This window comes from Cupressus sempervirens, chromosome 10 (assembly GCF_028749045.1).
Source record: "Cupressus sempervirens isolate cs-2001-9-10 chromosome 10, ASM2874904v1, whole genome shotgun sequence".
NCBI lineage: Eukaryota > Viridiplantae > Streptophyta > Pinopsida > Cupressales > Cupressaceae > Cupressus > Cupressus sempervirens.
Genome location: NC_143127.1, coordinates 218,600,227 through 218,625,588, shown reverse-complemented (window position 1 = coordinate 218,625,588; position 25,362 = coordinate 218,600,227). Strand labels below are relative to the sequence as shown.

Below are 25,362 nucleotides of genomic sequence, written 5' to 3'. Positions count from 1 at the left end.
AACATCTACACATACATTCAGGGACGAGAAGCTTATTAAATATGAAGAACCCACACTGAAGACAGTAAACTTAGGAGACGAGGCTAATCTAAAAAACATATTTGTGGGCGACGCCTGGAATCTAGTTTTGAAAGCAGTAAAATTTAAAATATTCATGGAGTAGAAGGATGTTTTCCCGTCGACATACAAAGACCTAAAGGGGGAACCACCAGAATTGTGTGTCCACCGGATCCCATTGATACAAGGAGCAGCACCCGTTCAGAAGCGACCATACCACATTAACAAAAACTGTGTCGCACGGGTCACAAGTGACATTAACTAGATGTTTGATGCATGCATTATTTTTCGGGTACAGACAAGTGAGTGGGTATCCCCAATTGTGATATCACTGAAAAAGGATACCATTCAAATAAGAATATGCGCCCACTTTCGCTGTATGAATGCAATAACAATTAAAGATCCATTCCTGATACCGTTTATTGACAATATTTTCGAGGAAGTTGTGGGGTATGAAATACATTCATTAATGGATGGATTTTTCAATTATAACTAGATATCAATCGTGGAGGAAGGTAAGCTCAATTATAACTAGCACTAAACTCTAAGAAGTACAAATTTATGGTACCTCAGGGAAAACTGTTGGGACACATCGTGTGCAAGGCAAGATTAAAAACAAATTCGGACAAGGTTCGAGTGATTCTAGAAATGCCACCCTTGACAGATGTGACTGAAGTAAAATCATTCCTAGGACACATAGGGTATTATCGGAGGTTTATTAAAAAATTCGCCAAAATACCTTACCCTCTAGACAAGCTAACTTACAAGGGAGAACCCTATAAATAGGAAATAGAGCAGGATGAAGCCTTCAAAGGATTGAAAACACGACTAGCCTCAGCACCTATCTTGGCATATCCGAACTGGGACAAGGAGTTCCATATACATGTCGATGCATCAAACTACGCAATCGGAGCAACGTTGGCATAGACAAGTGATCACGGATTCTACCACCCAGTGTACTTCGCAAGTAGACTCCTATCGAAAGCAGAAAAGAAATATAGCACGACAGAGCAAGAGGCTCTCAGAATGGTGTACGTTGTGCAGAAGTTTAGACACTACTTACTGGCAACCCCATTCGTGTTCTACATAGACCAACAAGCCTCACTATATCTCATAAATAAATTGATCATTCAAGGATGGATAAGTAGATGGTTACTACTCTTACAAGAATTCACATTTAAAATTGTGGTACGACCTAGGAAAAGCCACATGAGCATGGATCATAATGACTTTTTGAATGCACAACTATTTCATATCACCGTAATACCATTGTAGTACGTGAGTATCAGGGAATATCTTTCAACAAAGCAGTTTCCTAGGGAAATGCCACCAAGCGAGAGGATGAAACTAGTACTGAGAAGTCGAACATTCCAATTGATCGATGGGTTGCTATACAAGATGGGATCCGACCAAATTCTACGACAATGTATTCTACAAGAAGAAATACCAAAAGTATTGAAAGAAGCACACTAAGGGCCTACAGGAGGACATATGGGGCCGAACACAACTGCGCGCAAGATACATCTCGTAGGATTGTGGTGGCCAAATGTGCACAACGACGCCAAGGAGTGGCCATTGCATGTGATACATGACAGAGATTTGGGAAGCTATTAAAGAGAGATTTTATTCCTCTAAACCCCTCACAGGCGCAAGAACAATTTGAATGATGGGGGTTGGACTTTGTCGGGCCACTGAAGGTAAGCAAAGCCCAGAGATGCAAATATATTGTTGTAGCAACCGAGTACCTTACAAAGTGGGTAGAGGCACGAGCTCTACAAGACAACTCTACACTGAGCACAACGAGATTTATCTACGAGAAGATCATTACAAGGTACAAAATCCCAAAGTAGTTGACAAGCGACCACAAGGGAAATTTTGTCAACCATGTCATTCGGCTACTCACCACGAAATTCAAAATCTACCATTCCTTGTCAAGTCAAAACTACTCGAGAGTAAATAGACAAGCAGAGTCTACAAATAAAATCTTGGTTGCAGTAATTTACAAGTCTTGCGTAATTGAAGGTGAAGATTGGGAGGAAAACTTACCATCGGCATTATGGGCATACCTTACTCTTACAAAGTTACCACAAGACACACTCTATTTCAGTTAATGTATGGTAAGGAGGTCGTGGTACCGACAGAGTTCATGGTACCAAGTTGCAAATAGCAATTGAAAACAGATAAGGAGACATGGAAAATCTCAAGGAAAGGTTGTACAACCTGAATAAGCTAGATGAGCGAAGATTACAAGCACAATGGGCCACCAAAGTTTCACATTGCAAACGCAAGGTATGGCACGACAAGCACTTGAAACTGAACAGGTTCCAACCAGGTCAATTAGTATTAAAATATAACGAGCATAATGAAATTAAACCTGGCAAATTTAAGGTGAAGTGGGTCAGGCCATACAGGATTCGTGAAGTGAGTGAGAACAGAGCAATCAAACTATGGACACTGGATAGGAAGTGACCAACCCCATAAATGGTTCGAAGTTGAAAATATACCATCAAAGGAATGAAGGCCAGGAAAATGATGATACCCGAACAAATGAGTTAAATCAAATGTGAATAAGAATATATATATGCAATAAATGTGTATAAAATAAGAACAAGATAGGAGTATAGGTATAAGAAAAAGACACGCTGATTATTAAGTCACTCAACTATATATTAAACAATATATTAGGCAAAAGTAGAGTAGTGGGACTCAAACATCACGTACGGCCATCTATAAAAGCATGCCACAAACACCAAAAGCACTGTACAAACTCTTGGTAGACACAAATCAAGAGGGAAGTAACATCGTACGAGTTGGGCAAAAAGAATGGAAGAACACTGTATGACCCTAATAAGAAATAGAGAGCACCGTACGATCATACGACCAAAAGGAAGGGATACACCATCTCCAACTACAACGAGCGCATTACATTGCAGGGCCATCAAGAAAATTCACATGGCCTAGAAGCCATATCGTACGGACACAAAGCGAACAGATCAATACAAACAAAGACACCGTACGGCTAGTACTAAGAAGCACAAAAAGTCTTACGGCAACAAAACTGAGAATGGAGTGAAAACCAAAGGACCGTACGACATCAAAGCTAACAAAGTGAGCACTACACAATAGCCAATGCAGGACTGGATAGTAACCGTACGGCAACAAGACATATAACCATACGGCAATCGGATGCAGGGGCAAAATGAAGGGATGCCTATAGTCATCGTATGTTACTCAAGCTAGCAAGTCTGCACATGCACCATATGGCCACAAGAAAATACAAATCGAGAGGAACACCATAAGGTCTCTAAAAATACACACTATACGGTTGTTTCCGAAAAGGGTTGTGGAAGCTGAGGCATTAAAACAATGTACGGCCAGTAGTTGCGAGAGCAAGAAAACATCTAGTTGTAGCTGAATAAAAGCATTGGAAGGAGAAAACACGAGTACGAGGTACTATACAATAGCACAAAACGTAGTGGGTTAGCTTCCAAGAGCCATACGGATGGCATAAGCATATAATAAGTTGTACGGAGGGGTTGCGAGGTGCTATTCCAAACAGAAGCAATTGCCCTAACCGTTTTTCTCCACACAAAAGGACAAAAGAAGAGACAATTATGCAGTCAACCAGGAAGAGAGCTTGGAAAACGAAGTTAGACAAAGATTCAGCTACCAACACGAAGATGAATTGAAATGTGAAGACCTTGCCTTTAAATGTTTGTGTTGTAGGAGGCACAAGCACAAGCACAAACAAAAAGAAGGGCAAACAAGCAACATTGCCAACGGCTGTACCAACACACCTCACACCTCAGAATATTTCTTTTGAAGGCTTTAATGGAGTTGAATGCAAAAAACGGTGGCAGGATACTCCTGCGGACCATCTGGTGAAATATAGCATCAGAAAAGCACAGGTAGAGGGGACGATACAAATGCCAGTTTTTTTGCATTCATGATTACAAAGGCTTTTTGTGCATGATGGTACAAACCTATGACCAGTTCTCCATAACCAATTTGTTTGCCTACCTTGGGCATGACTTGGTAATCTCATTCACGGCACTAGACTTCACACGAGTATTTGGAATACCCAGCCATGCACAGTTAGGGAGGAAAATTGATAACAAACCGATGAAGTTAAATCAAGAGGTGAAGGCGCAGCTCATAGAACTTGTATGTGGTGAACTATCGCACGCAGAAAAAAGAAGCCTTGATGGACACTTCGAAAGGCAAAGGACTAAAGAGCAAAGGACTAAAGAATTCCAACATCCAGGAAGGGCATTGGCATTGCCTCATGGACCTAGTGAAGAGTAGGCTCACAGGATCAAGCCGCATGTCTGATATCTCATTTCCACAGGGAGATATGATGAACGAGAGAGTGTACAACTGGGCCACACTACTGGCGGAAAGAATGAATTCATGATGCTTTAGCACAAGACATTCTACATGCCCCACTACGCTATTGGGTTAGTCCTAGATGCGACAACGCGGATGATTCCTCTCAACAAGTTGGAGGTCAAGCCTGGCGGCCTGCTCGCACTAGGGGAGCCCCCATCATGCAGTGGAGACACTTAGACAGACCAGGTGGACAAGAGGCCACGGTCGAGCAAAAGCAACCTAGACAAGAGTTGGATGCAAGTTCGGAGCATGGGAATAAGGATAGGGGTCAACAAGAAACATCTTCTGGCAATAGTGAGACTAATAGAGAAGAGGATAATGAAGAGGTGGAAGTTATTACGGCAACACCGCAGCTATTCCAACGGCATGCACTTTTGGCGATAGCACAGTCGACTCCAATGGGTATGCACAATGCACACATTCCAGGATTTGGGCAGCTCAGACAGCTAGTAGTGATGACCCCTATTACAGTAGCGGCTCAATCGGCTGCAGCGACTCCAACCATTCCGAAGGCCGTGGCTATAGTTTAGACAGAGTCCCACCCATCACCGAGGACAGCCTTGCCAGACGAGGTGATTCCCGTTCCGAAGGCCTTGGCTATAATTCAAATAGATTCCCCTAAAGGTAATATTAGTGTTATAACTAATGAAGTGGCTCTTGGCCTCTACAATGCTGTAAGGATTATGGAAAGGGTCATTGAAAGAGCGAACATTTGGAGGAGGAAGAAAATAATAGAAAGAGAACACAGTTCAGCTGGATTATAGCTTTCAAAAACCACGTAAAAAAGCTAAAGGGGAGAAGTTTCCCAAACGTTTTAACTAGCTTTACAAAAACCAAAATCTTGAGGCTCTTATTCTTCCAAAAAATTAAACTGTATGAGTTAAGGGGACTGAAATCTCCAGACAGGAAATACATCATTACAGATTTACCTATCAAGGGAAAAAAAATTGATTGCTTGCTAGTACAGGAGGTTCGGGCTGTTGGTTTTACAACTGGAAAATAATAAGAGATTTACATGGCTCCAATCATAACAGAGTTAAAGGGTCAAAATGCTATATTGATAAGTCAGAGATGGGCAAACATATTATTCAAAATAGATGCTCTCCATGTAATAACTGCCCCTGGATTATTATACATTAAAATAAGCAAAGTATATTATCCAAAACAGGTCCTCTCCATGTAAGAGGTGCCTCTGGATTATTATACATTAAAATAATGTTATGTTTGTGTTCTGCCCAATTTATGCACTGAATGACTATAGAGAAAGGATTAAAGTATGGCAATGATTAGGTTCCAATCTGCCTTAAATTCCATGGAAAATCAATGTTGTGGAACAAAAGGAAGATAAAAATTAGTAGATCTCCTTGGGCATTGAAAGGAAATGAGCTGTTATCTTGGATAGGACTGGAAAAATTGCTACAATTGTTTGGTTTGCATGGTGCAACCGCCAGCAAGATTAAAAAAATTATATACAGTAGACTTGACAGATTTCATGCAAATGTAAATCTCTTCATATTAGAAAATATAAAGTAAGCCAATTGTGGGAACGTGATTCCTTGTACATTACCTATTCGCCACCCTATTGAAACAAGTATTTCAATAAAGAAAAGCGACTTTGAGAAGTATCAGAAAAGGCATTTTGTTCAAACTGATTACTAGTCTGCTGAACGACAAAGATTGCCTTGAAAGAATTAGTACCTTACAAGAATCTACAACACGATGTCCCCTAATATATATGCCATTCAATGCTGGGATATTCTGGTTATAAAATTGTAAATATTATTTCGGACCGATGAGAAAGTGCAAGGGGCGGAAGGACAACTGAATGTCAGATATAATCAGGAGCTTATCCAACTGCTAGGAGATGTAAAGCATTAATTCAGGAAGTTCCAAAATATAAGACCACGGGAAGTTATGATTGAAATCTAAGATTAACTGATAGGTGATAGACACTCCAAATACTTCTTTAATTTTCTTTAGAAATGAAAAATAGTAAGGAAGCAGTTGGCCCAATTAAAGAGAATGATATCAGTTTCCAAGACAATGATGCCATCTAAATGATGGCAACATAAGTATGACAAGGACAAAAAAGCCGAACAGGTGAGAGAGGAAAAGGGAGTGTACAAAGAGGCACAAACAAAGCCGCCAGTAGGAGTCGTAGGACATCTTTGTTAGAAACCATAAAGAAGTTCACTTCAAGAGCCAATAAGAAGTAACTAGCTAAAGGAGGAGTATCATACGAGTAAGCTGCAAAAGAGTTTGTGATTGAACAATTTGTCGTTACGCAGGGAGAAGTTCATAGGTATACTCTAATTGATGTTGATTGCACAAAACCAAAAAAGAAGAATTAGTTTTTTATGGAATTGAGATGCGAAAGCAAGTACTAGAAGAAACAATTACAATCGATGTCAAGTAGTTCCTCTAAAATGATGCAAGAATATTACCCTTTGGCGTTAAAATTGTACGAAGAATGGATATAGACTCAGGGAAAAAGAAGCTAAGAACAAAAGTGCTAGGGCAATCTCACATGTTGCAAGAGGAGGATGTGACACTGCAAAATGTAGTTTTTGAAGGGCTCAAAGGATTAGAGTGCAGAGAATGGTGGCAAGAAACACCAGATACTGATTTGGTGAAGCAAAGTACTACGAGGGTTGAAGTTCATTGGGGCATACAAATGCCTGTCTATCTACATTCAAGATTATGAGGGTGCCCTTCACATATTGGCAAGACCTTCAACAAATTTACACGTAGTAATTCATTTGAGTATCTTGGGTATAATCTTAAGGTCCCCTTCACAACCACCAAATTGCACAGGTGTTTGGTATTACTAGCAAGAATGGACAGGAAAATTGATTTGAAGGCCAAGAAGATGGCTCGCAATGAAAAGGAACATTCGATAAGATTGGTCTCATAGACTCTCATGCTAGCAGAGATGGATTTTGTAGCGAGTGCTCCAAGAGTCAAGGAATGAAGAAGTCATACATAGTAGAGGGATCATGGCGTTGTCTTATGAGTGTGGTGAAGAGACAACTTATAGGGTTTGGTAAAGCCTTGGATATTGCCTTTGTACACATTCTTCTCATGAATGCTATCACAAATGGGTTAATGTATAATTGGATGACCCTATTGTCAAAGCGGATGTAGAAGTTTCTTACCCTTCAACACATTACCTTTGATATGCCTCATTACGTGATCAACTTATTCTTGGATGCTACACGAGTGCATATTTTGCCTGGTGAGTTAGAAGTGAAGTAGAAAGGTGCCTTGGCATCTAGTGAGCCTCCACTTTTCTATTGGAGAGACTTAAAGGTTAGTGGTTAAACTACAAGGTAGAAAAAGAAACGCCAAGTGGTCTCAAAGTCAAAGTTGGAGGATGTGGATATTGACAGGGAGGCAACCATGGAGACTTTTGGCATGTCTAGAAATAGCCTACTGATGATCAACAAAGGTAGCCAAATGGAAAAGGGAGAGGTTGTAGACTCCACAGCCATGGATACACCCACATAGGTCTCCTTTGCTCAGTCACTCCTCTCAGATGTAGCCCATTTGACTCCATCTGCAATGGTTGACTTGATGACCACACAACCATTCCAAGGTTCGACAAGTTGAGGATGTCAATCAATATATTCAGAGAGGGTTACTATGAGTTACAACGAACTCAACACATAGCATACAGGGCTGAGGCTCGGCAATTAGCAATGATCATAGCCAAGGAGAAGTTGGCATCCCACCTTCAGTTGAGTGAGAAGCAACAAAGATAGGAGTTGATGCAGGAGATGATTGCATTGGCAGTTGAGAGGGAGGCCCTGCTGGCAGAGAAGGCAGCCATAGAAACTCAGTTGCAAGAGGAGATGGCAGAGAGGGCTACACTTGAGGAAAGCCTTGCTAGTGCCCTGAAGCAACAAAAAAGAAAGACAAGGAGGTTCTTGAGGTTATTTTTATTGTGAAGACGGTCATGGAGTGACACATACTGGTTGAGTGCACTCTATAGTTGATGATGTATCAGGTGTTCAAGTTGAGAGCTTATCTGGCAGCACCTACACCACCACCACCACCGACACTCTCTTCATCAGGGATACTTTCTCAGCACCCTCAGTCCTGATTTTTTTTTTAGTGTTGTATAGTATCTCATTTTTGTTTTGTGTCCTACAAAGATGACTTTCTTTTTTGTGGGGATGATGTTGATACAAATAGTTGTTAACATGTGATTAGTATGTCAGGAGGGGTAGGTAGTTTGAGTAGATAGATAGTTGCGATGATTCATAGTCGCAACCCTTCAGCACTTTATATTCTTACGTACTTGTATCGGATCATCGTCATTGTGTATGAATGAGTAATGTTGTCATTGTGAGTCTGAATACATTAATGTAAGTATTTCCTGAGATTGGTAAAGAAGTTGGCGACTTCTTTAATAAATTGTGTTGTGTTGCATCATATTACTTTATTTACTATCTATTATGTATGTGTTAAAACTAGTTGCCAAAAGTAGTAAACAAGATAATGGTGATGTGAGAGTTGCAATGAAAAATGCATAATGGTTCTAGTTTTCATGATGAAAATGAGAGAGGATTGTATATAGATGAAAACACCGAAGCAAATAATATGAAGACAAATGTTGCAACAATAACAAAGGAACATGTGAAAGAGGTAAAGTTATACTTCATTAAATTTGTGAGAAATGATTTGCATGTTGAGATGAATGAGGTAGTGAATATAAAAGATGGTACATATGGATGTTTTTAGCACTGATTTCTATGCAAGGAATAATTTGTATGATGAAGCAAAGCATGTGAGAAGTGAAGATTTTTTGGTAGAAGGTAAAAGAGACGTTGTAGCAGCAGTAGAGGAGGTAATACCCTCTTTTCTTAAATTTAAAGGGAATAAAATTCATGTACATGAAAAAATGGTGAAAAACAAAATTTTCTATTTCCATGAGTTTGCTATTCCAAATTTGTATGCATGTGTTTTGAAAGGTAGTGAAGAAGCATGCTACATGAGGATGGTTGAAAGTGGATCAAATTCCATGGCAGTCAAAAAGAGCTAAGTGCAGATTTCTTGGAGAAGGATCGATAATGCTCCCAGTAGATGCTGGAAGAAGAGAAAAAAGATATAATATTATATGGAATTGTGACAGTAATGAAGTTCTCTGCAGATTGTTTACCATCTCAAAGGATGATTCTATAACTCAACCCCACTTTTGTGAGCCTATGGTCACAAGCGTTCTACCTGGCGCGTCTGATGTAGGAGCACCCTGCCACCTATACCAAAATAAGAACCATTGAAACAGGATGTGGACATCTACCAAATGGCACAGTGTGCATGGGAGTGGTAATTATGAGAGTTATAATAGATATTTAAGGGGGAATTAAATAATTTATGCTCATTTCCATAAAATTAACAGAAATTATTGACAAGAAAAAGTGCAATGATCTAAGAAGTGCAGGGATAGAGGAAGGCATTACCAAAAAGAGTTGAGACACATCTTATTTAAAAGTTCATATTCCTTAAAGAGAGGGGACATATGTGGGTACAGGGTGCCCATGAGGCGTTAAGATATCGCCCAAGATGAAGGATTAAAGAGGGGCTGCATAGGAGTTTGAGGAGGAGCTGTAGGGCTTTTTTAGAGAGTTAACATAGATAAGAGAAGAGAGGAAGGGTGTGGATGCAGAGATGTGACGAATGGAGGTGTGTGGGGATAGAACTCAAAGAAAGTAATAGTGAGATGGCTGGATTGCATGAGGATGATACCGGGGGGTGGGACTTTGGTAGTAAGAGAGGGGATGTGTTTAAGTGTTGGCAGTGCTGTGATATGACAGAGTATGAAAAAGATATCCGAAGGGAAAGAAGGCAATGTTGAAACAAAACGAATAGAAAAGAAGATAGGAAGAGGTCATGTGAGTGGCCATGAATTTTGTTTGTAAAATATTTTGCATGTATTGAAGGAAATAAAGAAAATTAATTTGAGTTTTGTTTGTAACTATTTTGATTCTGTGATTGATATTTGAATTTCTGTCATGACATTCAGTGTGAGAACAATTTTCCCACTGCATTAAAATTTGGTTACAACTTGGGGAACTCACAAAGGAGGGGGTTGTTGGCCCGGTGATGGAACGATGCTTCTGCATGCAGGTCAATGCGTAGTATAGTTGAAACCGCTACTATAGTTGTTGACTAACCGGTCATTGGCTAAGGAAGGCATTGACTCGACGACCCTGGTTGGGCACACCTTGCTTCCCCCGCCCCTAACTCTATATCTAGCCCTATTCCCTCTGCATGCAGAGAAACACCCCTATATTGGTAGTTCCGCAAGGCCCCGAGCTGAGCCCCAACCCAACCCCATCCTTTATAGTGTAGTGTCCCTACTCTATTGTAGGCTAGGCCCCACAGGCAAAGTAACTGAAATGGATAGGGTGACCCACGACTATAGTAGCAGTAAGGGCCCCCTACTATAGATGGGCAACCCAGATAGATCGACAACCAACCTGACCCTATCCCCTCTAGTGGCCCTACCCCCTACTATCTAGCCAGGCTTAGCCCTACTCTATATCGGGGCACCAACCTTCTCTAGTTGAATTGTAGGTACCCTCCTATCAAGCCCTTGGAACTATTGCTTCCCACCTGAACACCCGACTAGTTGCTTCAATGCCCTTCCAGTCGGTTCTGTTAATCCGTATATAGGAGAGTGAGCCAATGAGTGGAGAAAAGTGTTTAACACCTGTGGTAACTAATACTAATCAGGAAGTTGGAATACTGCTGCTAGATTTTGAGAAGGCTTAAGACAGGGTAAAATAGTTATTTGATATGTCCATGCTGAAGGCTTTCGGTTTTCCTGAGCAATTCTGAAAAATGGTTAAAACATTATTTTAAGATGCTACTGCAATATTGATGCTAATGACTCAGTCCGAATCCTTCGTGATGGAGAGACCCATCTGCCAAGGGTGTCCTCCTGCTGCTGCGCTGTTTGCAATTGCTTGAGCAACACTCTATTACTTTCTGAGGAGTAAACTAATCTAAGAAAATATGAAGGGTATGGTATTGCCCAATGCTGACACCTTGCTGAATATTCAGTTTGCTAATTATACAACTTTGTTTACTGTTCTTGAAGAGGAAAATCTAAATAGAATATGGATATATGATTGAAGGTTTCTTGCTTTGCTTCAAGAACCAAAACTTCAAATTCTAAATCAATGATTCTGGAATGGAAAGATGAGCCATGTGACTAGTTCAAAGATACTACTTGAAACTGGTGAGATTTCTGAGAATACCATTTGCTATTAAACCCTCTCTCAAAGCTATATGGGGATGGATGTATCCAAAAAATGAAAAGAAACTAAGGAATACGAATAATCGTTAATTGTCCCTAGCACACACTACATATTACGCTTCTGCATGGATATTTACTTGCTATCAAATAGATAATATATAAAATATAGTTAATGAATTTCTTTGGTCAGATGGCAAAGAGGTAAAATGAAAAGGCATGCCGTATAATAAAATGGGATTGGTGCTGCCTAAGTAAATGAAATAGTGATATTGGGGTGAAGGACTTGACGATGTAAGGTGTAGCTTTGGCAACAAAATGGATCATTTAATCATTTGTCAGGGAGAAACCTTGGAATATACTAGTCAGAAGAAATATACATAAAACTGTTTCAAAACAACTTGAACAGCAGAAAAGTTTGCATACACATGACATTATCTTTCATAAGTTTCCACCTAAACCCTCAGGCTCTGCAAGATTTATCAGTTTATGGGAGGCATGTGAGTCAGTCAGAAGCCTCGTGATAAACAAGAAAGTTGTAAGAGTAACAATTAAGTATACTGCTTCTCAGATCCATATGGTGGAAAATGGTTCCCAATAAAAAAAAACCCTGGCTCTGCTTTGGGGCTTTTCAGCTATAAACTCGAATATGAAAGGCGTTAGAGAATTTCAAAATATATTTGACAACTCTTTGAAAAGTTGGCAGCAACTGAAAAGAAAAAATCTATATATAGCCCTGAGAAAAGTCCTTAAGTTCGTTCAATCATCAATTAATATGAAATATGATAGAGTGTTTAATTAATTTTCAATGGAAAGATGTTCTAGTATTTTGAAGATGAATCCTAGAATTATCTACAAACTGTTGGCTGATTCCAAAAAGGTGGATGAGCACAGTAGCGCTGTGTATGAGTTGTTTTAGATGGTTTTTGCTTTTAAAGAAGCTAGCTGCTGGTTATAATTATAGTCATAGATATTGTTCTTTATGTAACTGTGTTGAAAGCTGTGAACATATTTTCTTTGACTACATTTATGCCAACACTGTTAGGTCCTTGTTCATGGGTAATACTATGTCCTGAAAGGAAATTTTGGGTGGCTAAGTCAATGATCTAAATGTCAAGTCTAAAATCATGTGGTCGTCATTATCTACTGAAGTCTTGGTTTTTATGGAAAAGAAAAAGGAAACACTATTTCCAAGGCAAGAGAAGGAGCCCTATGAAGCTTTTCAGTGCCGCACAACACTAAACATTTTTGAGCAGGTATCAATGACATTTCAGATTCCCACAGAAAGTTTCAGGAAAATGGTGAATGAAAGGTGGCCACATAGCATCAGGATTGTAGATGAAAGATTCCACAAAGAATATGCTAATTTAAAAATCTTCATTCTAAGCAGAACAAGTTTGAAAGGGAAGCAGTTGTCTTTGTCTTAGAGATCATTTTCCAAGATTAAGATAAGGAAGGCAGTAATGGGAAGACTTCTTCTCCATTAGGTGCCTTAAGTTTTGGGATTTCTTCCTGATATGATTGGCAGGCGTAGTTCCTGTTGGGATGAGATATGTTGTGTGTCCAGCTGTCTCTCCAGTGTGGATGATTGTTCAGCTTCTGTACAGGAAGATTATAGCATGTTAACTGATTCAAACATGTAGTTGAGAACTCCTCAATCATTTGATGGGTAGGTTGACTCTTCTTTATAATATCTATTTGTCGATGGCTTCAGGCAAGGTGGTTGCTGCAGCTCTAATGTATAATAGGGTTACTATAAACACAGTAATATCTGCTCCCATCTATTTCACTGATTTTGTTACCATTGTTTTCACTACCATTAAATACCATAATATGGATTATAAGATCAAATACCCCACATACAGATGTGAAGGAATGGATTGATATAACGGTATATTTACAGGAATGTTTCCAGCTATTATCCTTGCTTCAATGGCATCACAGGTTCTGAAGGCTTCAAGGTGAGTGCAGATGTAAAGAACAGGGCAATGAAAGAGGCAATGATATTTTTTGTCAGATGCAATGGAACTCTAGAAGGATTACGAGATATGAGATCAGAATGCATAGATGCCCATTATAATATATTTACTGCTGCTCTGGAGACGAGGCCTTAAGTGTTCCTGCAGTTTTATGTGTTTTTTGTCAGGTGGAAATTAACTTCCAGCCAATATGGATTCCCCCAAAATTGCATTCATTTCAATCACAGTTTTCCTAATCTCAATATATTACACCTGTTGCAGGCTCATCCTCGCCCTTTTAATACTTGTAAGACCAACTTACATTGCTAGATTATAACTTATCTTTGTAGCAGGTAACACTTCCATTTGACACTCCCAATGAAAGTTTCAGAAAATACTGAATGAAAGATTAAGATAAATTTTGTTATAAGGTGTAGTCCACCAAACACTTCTGTTTCTTGTTGGTTATACTTGATTTTCTGTGCCTTCTGGGGCTGAAGGGGCTTTCTTAGCCATTCATAGTACCTGACTCTTTTGCATTGGTAATAGATCATCAAATCAAAAAAGAAATGGCTTTCTCTTGTATCCCAAAGTGCATCTTATTTTTCTTCACGTTGCAAGTCTAGGTATGCTTTTTGTGGTTAGACCCTCAACAATTTTGTACATTTAGTGTGCTTTCTTCTGCAATGAAACCTCTCATCCTTGTGCCTTAATAATTGCTTATCAGGGACGGTCCTTTGGAGTGTGCACTAAAGGGATATCTGCTGCCTCTGTTGATATTGTGCAACCACCTGAAACTGCTATTCTAACTTACTTGATGTTGATGTTTGAGGTTAAATAATTGTCTATGCATCAAATGTAAGAATCCTTCTTAAGATTTCTGATGACTTTGTCAGGCCTGTAGGGCATAATAAAACAATAATGTAATTAAAGATAGTAGTTTTGGGTTGGGTAGTTAGGTAGCGAGGGGATGTGTTAGTTGGTCTCCCTAACCAACCGAGCACTATTTAAGAACATTGGAACATGACTGATGTACTTGTTATTTTTGAATCAAAAAAGAATATTGCTTTCCCTTGCAAGTAATTGGTATGCTCATCACTGGTAACGGTTTCTTATGTTGATACTAGTAGCATTGAATTCATATTGTGTGTACTGTAACCATTCTACATTTTGGTGTCGTTGCCTAAGTTCGAGCCTAGAGGTCATATCACAAACGGGATGGAGTAATGGGCAGATCATTCCTACCACAGGTACAAGTCACAAACAGTGACGAAAAAGAGGAAGAAATAATAAGGGAAGATCAAGTGAGACAAGACCTAGCGGTAGCTTGGGAAGTTTTCATCAACCTGTACGTGCAAAGGGAAGCTCAAAAGAGAGCGGTTCCAAAAAGCACAATACCAAACGAATTTTTGGTGCCACCAGCAGTGTATGAACTCCTTGGACAAATACCTCAGTTACTTGCAAGGAACTTGATATGTGTGGGCAAAGAGAGAACCAAAGTCCAAAGAGAGCGGAGAAGACAACAAATACTCCAATGGTTTGCGAAAAGAATTACAGGTGGATTCCAAGAACGAGAAAATCCTACAAGGACAACAAGACAATAAAACAATTCATGCCCCTAATCCCAAATAAGGACCTGAGGCGAGTACTGGAAGATGAAACTGAAGGGGAACTGCCCTACCCTAAATCCTACGTTCTAGGGAGCAAGAAGAAAGGTGTCGTTGTCTCAAAGGGGTTGTTAATCAAACTCTCGCATCAAACCAAACCGAAGAAAGTTTGATTGCAAACACTATAAGGGGAATAGCCACTTTGGCAATTTCAGAAGGATAGGGAAGGAAGGAGGGGTAAACAATCTCGGAAACCCTAGCACGAGGAGAGCATCGTCCTACCCAAGAACAAAGCTCTAGTCATGAGGGAGAACTTCAAGAGCCAAGATGGCCACAGACAACCAAAAACTTCCTAGATTCACAAGATAAGGATCGGAGGATCCAGCACAACATTGTAAAACATGCATAACCATATAGCAGACGAATGGAGAGAATGATGCAAATGAGTGCTTAAAGGCATTTCCTACCACACTAAGGGGCATCACCATTTACTAGCACAAAAATTTGGAAGCCGGGAAGAAAGCGACATTGAAGGATCTTGGTACAACTTCTGAGGAAGAATTTAGACTCTTAAGCGACGATGATGAGATAATAACAGAAATATACAATCCAAGACATGGGAAAAATGAATCTGTAAGAGCCTATAGGAGGAGAATGAAAGAATTGATTGGGAAACTAGAGAACAAACCAGCAGACAGAGTAAAGAAGAGATGGTTTATTGAGCGACTAACTTAGTCCCTACATAGAAAAATGAATGTAATACCACTATCATCTTTTGCAGATGCCTATACTCATGCTATGCATATAGAAAGCGAAAGCAAAATCTCAAAAGGGAGGAGGCATGGAAGTGAAGGAGCGACTTCTAAAGAGAGTGGGAATGAGTCTAAACAATCGAGGCATTGAGGAAAGACATAATGAGAATGATAAAGGAAATGACAAGGGGGGCAAGAAAGAAGGGAAGGAATTATGGTGCACTGATTGTGAAAAGGAAGGACAGAAAAAAACGAATGCCAAAGGATGGTATTCTATGATATATGTCAGGTATTGGAACATTTAATTAACGATTGTCCCTATAAGTTGAAGGCACGGAATGCTCAGGGATTCTTTACACAAGGAGAACAATCTACACAACCCTCCACTCATCCACGAAACACAAACATTGATGCATCACTCAGAGGATATTGAAACAACAAGAGGGGAAGTAATAACAGTAGCAACAATAATACACCCAGGAGCCAAATCCAATATGATTTGAGTGGGCGTCCCATGATACAATGCAGGAGCTACAATGAATGGGTACATTTTGGTCAAGACCATCAGAGTGGAAGAAAAAATGGAGGGATGCCCTACAACTGGTGCGGACCTGGTAATCATGAGGATGTCAACTGCCCAAGACAAAAAGACGTGAACATGCTAGAGATTGCCAAACCTGAAAGGAAAGTACTAGCCATCATAAGAATGCAAGCCAAGAAGCTCACACATCCTAATGCAAGCAAGGAGAAATGAAGATTTGAGGAAGCCAGGAGGGATAATATCCAAGATTCCATGGCAAAGGAAGGAAAAGTAAGAAATTCTAAAAAACCCTCCTCTAGGTTTGTATCAGAAATCAACATCATGCAACAAGTACTAGTGGCCACTGCACCAGTAAAGATTGTCGGCCTATTGGAAACATTTCCTCAGCTAAGGGTGGCAATAACACAAGGAGGAAGCAATAAGGAAGAACTCTCAAGGAGGACAGAAAGGAGAAAGCAAAATTAGGGAAGGACACAAACACCTTATTTACCATAGGGATGGGAAGCACACCTGCTGTGGTAGAAATGGAGATAATGAGGTGCAAGTTTGACAAACACTATTGTGGATAAAGGCTCGAGTGTTAATGTCCTTCCAAGGGAGACTCGGAAGGCTCTCGAAAAACCAACTCTTAGGCCACACACATTCTAGAAGTAGGAGCAGATCAAAATGGAATTAAGCCCATAGGGACCTTGATGGGACAGAAAGTAGTGATTGGCACAAAACAATTCTTCCTAGATTTCATGGTGATTTCTCTAGAAAAGAAGGGACATGATGCATTGTTAGGGAGAGGATGGTAATGATGCATTGTTAGGGAGAGGATGGTTGGTCACTGCAAAGGCAAATCACAACTGGAAGAATACCCTTTCCATTGAAGTAGGTGGACAGAAGTATACTATTGACTTGAAGAATCAAATTGTAAGTCAGGAACTCGCATCTAATTTAGAGGTCGAGGGAGAAGATGGCAAGGGAGTCGAGCCTGATGAAGAAGGTATATTATAGCTAGGAGAATGCTCAGAGGATGAAACAAGTTCCATCAATGGTCCGTTTCACTGGCAAATGGCGGACTATGAAGTTTTCCAACCAAAATGTTATATGTTGTAGATTCAAGAAAAGACAGAACCTCTGGAGGAATACCCAAGGTGCTATGAGGAATACAAGGAGGGTATGGCCACCCTGGATGACACCTTGGGGCACAACTTTGAGGACAGAGAAATGGAATATGAAGAGGCTAAGCTGGAAAAGATGAATTTCGAGGAGGAAAACAGCAGCCTTTAGAATCTTCTTGAATATAAGGACATGTTCATATGGATGTACAAGGACTTAAAGGGGGTGTCACCAGAACTGTGCATCCATCAACTACCTCCCGTACTTGGATCAAGACCAATGCACAAGAGACCCTATCAAATAAGCAATAACTATGTGGCCATAGTACAAAAGGAGATCACTAGGATGCTTGATGCGGACATAATATTCAAAGTCTAGAATAGTGAGTGGATGTTGCCCATAGTTATATGCTTGAAGAAAGATGGCATCTAAATCCAAATCAGCATGGAATTCAGATGCCTAAATGTGGTAACAATAAAGGACCCCTTTCCAATTCTATTTACTAACAACATTTTAGAAGAAGTGGCTAGGCATGAGATGTACTCCTTCATGGACGGGTTTTCAAGGTATCACCAAATCAGCATTGCAGAAGAGGACAAACTAAAAACCACACTCATAGTGGAAGACGCAGCGTATGCATACAACAAGATGTCATTTGGACTATGCAACGCACCCACCAAATTCCAGAGAATCATACTCCACATCTTTGATGGAATGTCAGTAGGGAATTTCAAAATGTTTTAAGATTACCACATTCATAGTGGAAGATGGAGTGTATACATACAACAAGATGCCATTTGGACTATGCAACACACCTGCCACATTCCCAAGAATCATACTCCACATCTTTGATGGAATGTCAGTAGGGAATTTCAAAGCCTTTCTAGATGACTGTTCAATCTACAGTAGGAAGGAGCACCACCTGAAAACCATTGGAGAATGCATGGAGCGATGTCGAAGGGAAAGGTTAGCATTAAATCCAAAGAAATGCAGATTCATGGTCCCTCAAGGAAGGCTTTTAGGTCACATAGTATACAAAGAAGGGTTGAAAACAGATCTTTATAATATCAGTCATTAACATGGAGGCTCACTAAGAAGTGGCTGGCATCAAATCATTCTTAGGGAATGTGGGTTACTATAGGAGGTTCATAAGAGGATTTGCATAAGTATCCCTACCCTTGGAAAAACTAACCAGGAAAGGAGAACAATTTGTCTGGGAGAAGGAACGGGAGGAGGCTTTCTAGGAACTAAAGAGGAGATTAGTCGGAATGCCAATTGTTATATACCTAGACTGGAACAAAAAGTTTCATGTCCATGTGAATGCTTCCAACTATGCAATAGGCGCCGACAAGAGGGATTGGACCACCCAGTGTACTTTGCAAGTTGACTACTTTAAAAAGCAAAACGAAACTGCAGCACTATGAAGAGAGAAGCTCTAGGTATGGTCTACGCAGTTCAAAAATTTAGACATTACTTATTAGCCACTCCTTTCACATATTTTGTTGATCATCAAGCTCTCATTTACTTGGTTAACAAACCTATTATTCAAGGAAGAGTAAGTAGGTGGCTAATACTACTTCGAGAGTTTACTTTAAAAATCACAGTTTGTCTAGGAAAGAGCCATTTAATTACAAATCAATTGTCCACGACAAAGTCAAGAAAACCTACAAGAAACGAAGTAATGAAGATTTCCCAGATGCGCATCTATTCCAAATCGTCGTACTACCACATTAGTATGAAGATACGAGCCAGTACCTATCAATGTCCACTTTTCCCAAAGAGATGCTAGTTGCAGAAAGAAGAAAGATCGCATTGAAACATAAGACATTCCACCTTATTAATGAACTACTATATAAAATGGGGCCAAATGAAATACTAAGGAGATGGAAGATGAGATCCCGGAGTGCTGAGGGAGTCTTATGAAGGTCTGGCGAGAGGCCATATGGGACCAAATGCAATAGCTCGAAAGGTATTACTCGTCGGACTCTAGTGGCCTACACTTAATGCAAATGCTCCGGAATGGGTGCTAAGTTGTGATATATGCCAAAGAGCAAACAAACCCCTCAAAAGGAACTTCATGCCACTCTTTTCCTCACAACCTCAACAACTATTTGCACGTTGTGGGTTAAATTTTGTAGGACCTCTCCCTCCTAGCAACACTCACAGATGTCTATATATAGTGGTGGAAACGGATTACCTCACAAAATGGGTGGAGGTAAAGGCACTTCATGACAATACGGCACTAAGTCCGACCAGATTCTCTATGAAAAAATAGTGATTCGGTTTGGCATACCCCTACAAATAACAAGTAATCGAGGAGTACACTTTGTGAATCACGTGATCAGGACAATGACAGGTGAGTTCAAGATCTTCCTTGCTTTTTCCACTCATTACTACCCCAAGGCGAACTGACATGTCGAAGCTACAAACAAAGTATTGGTAACCATTTTGTACAAGACATGTGGAGTTGAAAAAAGAAGATTGGAAAGGGAGGCTTCCCGCGGTACTATGGGCATATCGAACTACCTATAAAGCCACCACAGGCCAAACCCCCTTCCACTTAATGTACAGGCAGGAGTTGTAATGTCAGTAGAATATATAGTACCAAGTCTAAGAGTGGCAGTTGAGCACAGAATGGGGGGTATGCAGAGCCTACAAGAGAGACTCAATTCCTTAATAAAATAGGATGAATGAAGAATGACGACGCAATGGACTACAGAGATAGCACAAAATAGAAGGAAATTCTAGCTTGACAAACATTTGAAACGAAGGAATTGTCAACCAAGGCAATTAGTACTTAAGCTCAATGGCAAGAATCATATAAAGCTCAGCAAGTTCAAAGTACGATGATTGGGACCATACAAAATAACAAAAGTGGGGGCAAATGGAGCAATAAAGTTATCGCCCCTTTAAAAGACCCTAGTAATGGTTCAAGTTGAAACTTTATAAAGAGTGGAAAGAGACTTCACATATCCATTCCATAGAAATAAAAGAAGAAGAAAATCAATTGTATAAAATACAAGGAAAAATAGGGAAAAGATATATAGAAAAAAAAATTATTTAACAATTGGAAAAAAGAGACGATAAAAGCAATACAGGGGAATACAAACGCATTATAAGGAGGTGCCCACGAGAGAGCAAGGAAGCAAGAGGCACCAAGCCCGATGCAGGCGTCTATACGCAAAGGTCCATATACAAGGAGGCACCAAGCCTGTACACAGCATTCTATACGCAAGGCTTCGTACGACGTATAGACATTAAAACAAAAGTATACTCATCACTTTGTATGCAAGGATCCATACGACGTACAAACATTAAACCATAAATCAATACGTAGAATTTCGTACAGTGTACGTACATCAAACCACAAACTTGTACGGAGGTAGAAAGTTATCGTACAAAGGAGAAAGGGGAATTTTCTGTATGTGGATAAACTAGCAAGCAAGAATTTCGTACAAGGAATTCCGTGCGTACGAACATCAAGCTACAACACCATACAAGGGCAAGGAAATGTTGCACAAAAGGAGGGGTTGAGGAAACAATAGGAAGCAAAAGAGGATTCGTACGAGGTATGGATAATACAAAAGAGGGGTGTTGTACGAATCACAAAAAGAGGATTCGTACAGGGTACGGATAATACAAAAGAGGGATTGTACGGTTGGACATGTAGACATGAAAAAAAGGTTGTACATCAAGTGGAACAAAGGCTACCTAGAGACTTGAAAAAAATTACAATATGGTGAAGACAAGCATAGGTAACCCAAGTAGAAGAATAGTAGTTGATTCAAAAAAAAACAAGGCACTACAGGTAAGGAAAATGGTGTCTGCCACAAAGGACAAAGGGAAGAGCAAGGAACAAATCTTAGCTGCCAGCATCACATTTGAAAGTGTGCTAGGAAGTGAATACAAAATATAGTGGAAGAATGTCGAAAAATAAGTGTAGCAAAGGAGATATTACGCAAAGCAAAGGCAAATAAATCATTTTTATGCCCATTTTTTATTAGAAGAATTTGAGCCTGTGTACATATGATGATTGTCGGATATGATAAGAAGGGGCATAAATTAGTGATCCAATATTTTCAGCAAACTCTTACCATTTTGTATTCTACAAAGGAGATAAACAAAGTATTGGGGGTGCCTAACCGAGGGCAAGATTTAGCAGAAACCCTTACCAAAATGACAATGGAGGAAAAGAAAAAATGGCTCGGATTAATGTGCAAGAATGATCTCACTAAACAAGAATGGGACAGTAATTTGAGCAAGAATAATAGCCAAGGTTTGAAGAAAATTTTCATAGCAAATAAGTGGAGGTGCATTGTGGATTTGGTTAAAAAAAAACTCACGAGTAGGAGCCGAAAATCAGACATTGCCATCTAGATGTAGCCGATAGTGAATGGGTTGAAGGGAGAATTTAAATTTGGGCCTACTTCTTTCACAATGGTTAAGGGGATTTCTGGAGTTAAACCATAAAGCATTTTACATGCCTCATGCAATAACCTTGTTCTTGGAAGTCATTTGGATGCAAGTAGCCCCAAAGCACATGAGGTCATTCATACAAGCAAATAGGGTAGAAACCTACAAGCCCACTATGGCATACTAGTTTGACATTGACCTTTTGGCATGAGTAGTGGAGAACCACGGAAGAAAAAAATGATAGGAACTGGTAAAGGAGGCCTCCATTCAAACTCAGAGTGCAAAAGAAGACCAAAAGGATGAGAGTCCAGATGAAGGGAAACATATAAAAACATGATCTTCCTCCTCATACTCTGATGAAGATGAATTGTACCTAACTCAGATGAAATGCACACCTACAGATGTCACATCCCTGCGAGCAATAGATGGACCATTGCTGAGAGTTGTACCCAAGATCCACATATAGGTAGGTACCGAAGACAAGTTGTATACGGAAGACATGACAGAGAAGAATTGTCGTACACTAGATGGTCATACAAAGAGCATGGTAGAAGGAGAATGTCACACACAAGCTGCCCATACAAAAGGTTCCAAGGAAGATGTTTGTACGGCAAGCATGAGAGGAGACTGCACACAGGCAGTCTGCATGGAGAACATGGGGGAGGGTCATACAAAGGTTGAGGATAAGGGACTTAGTACGCAGCTGGCACAGGACCGTACAGTGTCCAATGAAGCAAACATAGGTGGGTTGGTAATCCCTCAGTGGAGCACTAAACGGATTTCCCTTCTAGCAGTAGTGAATTTGATCTCCCCAAATTAGTTGATTCTGACTAAGGTGATGGATCTTCGATGCAACAATAAAGTTGCACATAGTATGAAGATAAATACACCGGAGGGCATAGAAGTGGTTCACCTTATTGCTTTGGTGGTGAAATCTACAAAAAAGAAAGGTGTACAAAGTACCAGTGGGAAGCACATGGAAGGAGTTGGAGCCGAAAAAGAGGCGACAGATTTTGAGGACATATTGTTGGAGTGGGCAGATAGGCTGCTTGGAAAGTTTGAGATGAGTGCAACACTGACTTTATTGAAGATGGAAAACGAAGACAAGATGGAAGCATAGAGTAAGCACTTGGGACTGGATGAGACCGGAGTGAAGACACTCTCGATGGAGGATAGGGCTGAAAAACTCCTTATGGACTTGTAGGTGATGGAGCAAACCACTAAGGAGATCATACAAGAGGTTAAGGGGCAGAAATTGAACACCATTGTCAGAGCAGTAGAGTCCCTTGTGGCATTTATGATGAAAGATTGCCCTACAAATTAAAGCTTACTTATGCAGAGTGAAGGCCGCTATGGATAAGCAACTAAAATATGGAAGGTCGAACATACCATACCTATAGTGATGGAGCAGCCACCCCTCATGCAAGCATTTTCTCAAATGAAGGAGGCATTTAGGGGGACATTCCTGGAACTCCAGCAGGAAAAGGAGTTGACAAAAAGACGAAAAGAAAAGTGGGAAGTTGAGAGAGGAGCTCAAGAAGAGAAACTGACATCAAGAGAAGAGAAATTGGCATCAGCAGAAAAGGATAGGATGGAAACCTTGCAACTGCTACAAGGAGTTTGAGCTAAACAAATGGCAGTAGAACAAGATCTACAGCTTTTGCGGCAATGTGCAAGTTTAGGGACGTCCTCCCACCCTGCATGTTGAAGTCTAGTTTTCTTTTGGTTTTTGTTGGATAATCGTCTGGAAGATGACTTCTGTTTTAGAGGGGATAATGTAGGGCGTAATAAAACAATAATGTAATTAAAGATAGTAGTTTTGGGGTTGGGTAGTTAGGTAGCGAGGGGATGCATCAGTTGGTCTCCCTAACCAACCGAGTACTATTTAAGAACATTGGAACATGAATAATGTACTTGTTATTTTTGGCAATCAATAAAGATAACTACTTTCCCTCACAAGTAATTGGTATGCTTATCATTGGTTATGGTTTCTTATGTTGATACTAGTAACATTGAACTCATTGTGTGTACTGTAACCATTCTACAAGGCCCCTTCTCTAATCAAAGTCCAACCCTGTCTTGGGATGGTCTGTCATGACCCTCAGTTGACTTCTGTATTTTATTGAAAATGGCAGCTACATTCCATATCTCCCTCTGTAGTGACGTGCTGCCATCAAATATCTAACAGAATTATGCATTCACTGTAAGAGATTCCTATTGTGTCCTTAGTGCATTCTGGCAGTCTAGCATCGTTTCCTCAATCACCACAACTTAAACAATATGGATCTGAAAAAAAGCATCCTAATATTCTCTGTATTAATTTTAGATGTTTGGCCCTTCCGAAGTTTCAATCACAAATTGCAAGTAGGAACAATTTATTGGCTAGTTCAGCATGGGGCCAAAATCATGCAACTGTTACTGACTTAATGACATTTAAAATGTACGTATTCATTAAACACATTGATCTTTCCAAAGTCTCTATTATACTTGTCTTTAGTCTCCTCCTTCCAAACCAATTTTAGCGGCAGACATCTTGTAACATTAAAAGCATCAAAAGCTCTAGTATTCTTGTTTGGTTCAAACATTTGAGCACAATTTCACATCATACAAAACAAATGCTCGGTAACCACTAATAGTAATTATTGGGACATAACAGAACATGCAGCAAATTTCCTACCAGAAATATGCCACTTGCATCAGCGACAATAATGTTTCATGTAATTCAACCTAGTTTCCATCATTTGAGTGAAAATAGAGAATCAAAAAAAGAAACAATTATTAAAAAGAAAATCACCTTGTTTAAATAATTCATTTGTGTAAGAATGCACGTACTGACAACCAAGGCAAATAACCAAGTTTGCGGGTATATTAGTTGGTTCATCCCTGAAAATGTAAGTTTCAAAGCAATTCCTAATGCTTTGACACTCATGACCTGTGAATATGAAAATTCATGTGAATATGAAAATTCATGTGAATAAACAAAAGTAAAAACTGTAAGGTTAACAACAAGCTCAAGATTAGCAAGAAAAGACAGACATTCATTTATTAAATAAAAATCATAAAATGAACTTACAAGAAATGTTAGGACGACCTACCGAAAGTGATCCCATAAGTGAACAAATGCTGATGTAAACCAAAATATGTGTATGACCATAAAGTGGCACAAAGTGGAAAACAAGAACAAGAACCACTGCTATAACTAAAGACGCGTACAACAGGAAAGCTGTCCAGAAAAAAATAACAATACTGGAAACCCATCAGAAAAAAAATGGATTTCAAA

The 25,362-nt window shown here is 39.8% G+C and overlaps 1 protein-coding gene across 4 annotated transcripts in view; it reads right to left on the bottom strand.

Annotated features, from left to right (window-relative positions):
* Positions 1-25,362, bottom strand: part of LOC149533426 (putative magnesium transporter NIPA4) — a 162,555-nt gene that overhangs the window by 66,964 nt on the left and 70,229 nt on the right. For all 4 annotated transcript variants that reach the window (XM_089802943.1, XM_089802944.1, XM_089802946.1 and 1 more), the window contains exons 5-6: positions 25,178-25,305; positions 24,877-25,014 (exon numbers count right to left, since the gene is read on the bottom strand). In XM_089802943.1, the coding sequence (XP_089659069.1) occupies positions 24,877-25,014; positions 25,178-25,305 (266 nt within the window). The remainder of the gene's footprint in view (positions 1-24,876; positions 25,015-25,177; positions 25,306-25,362) is intronic.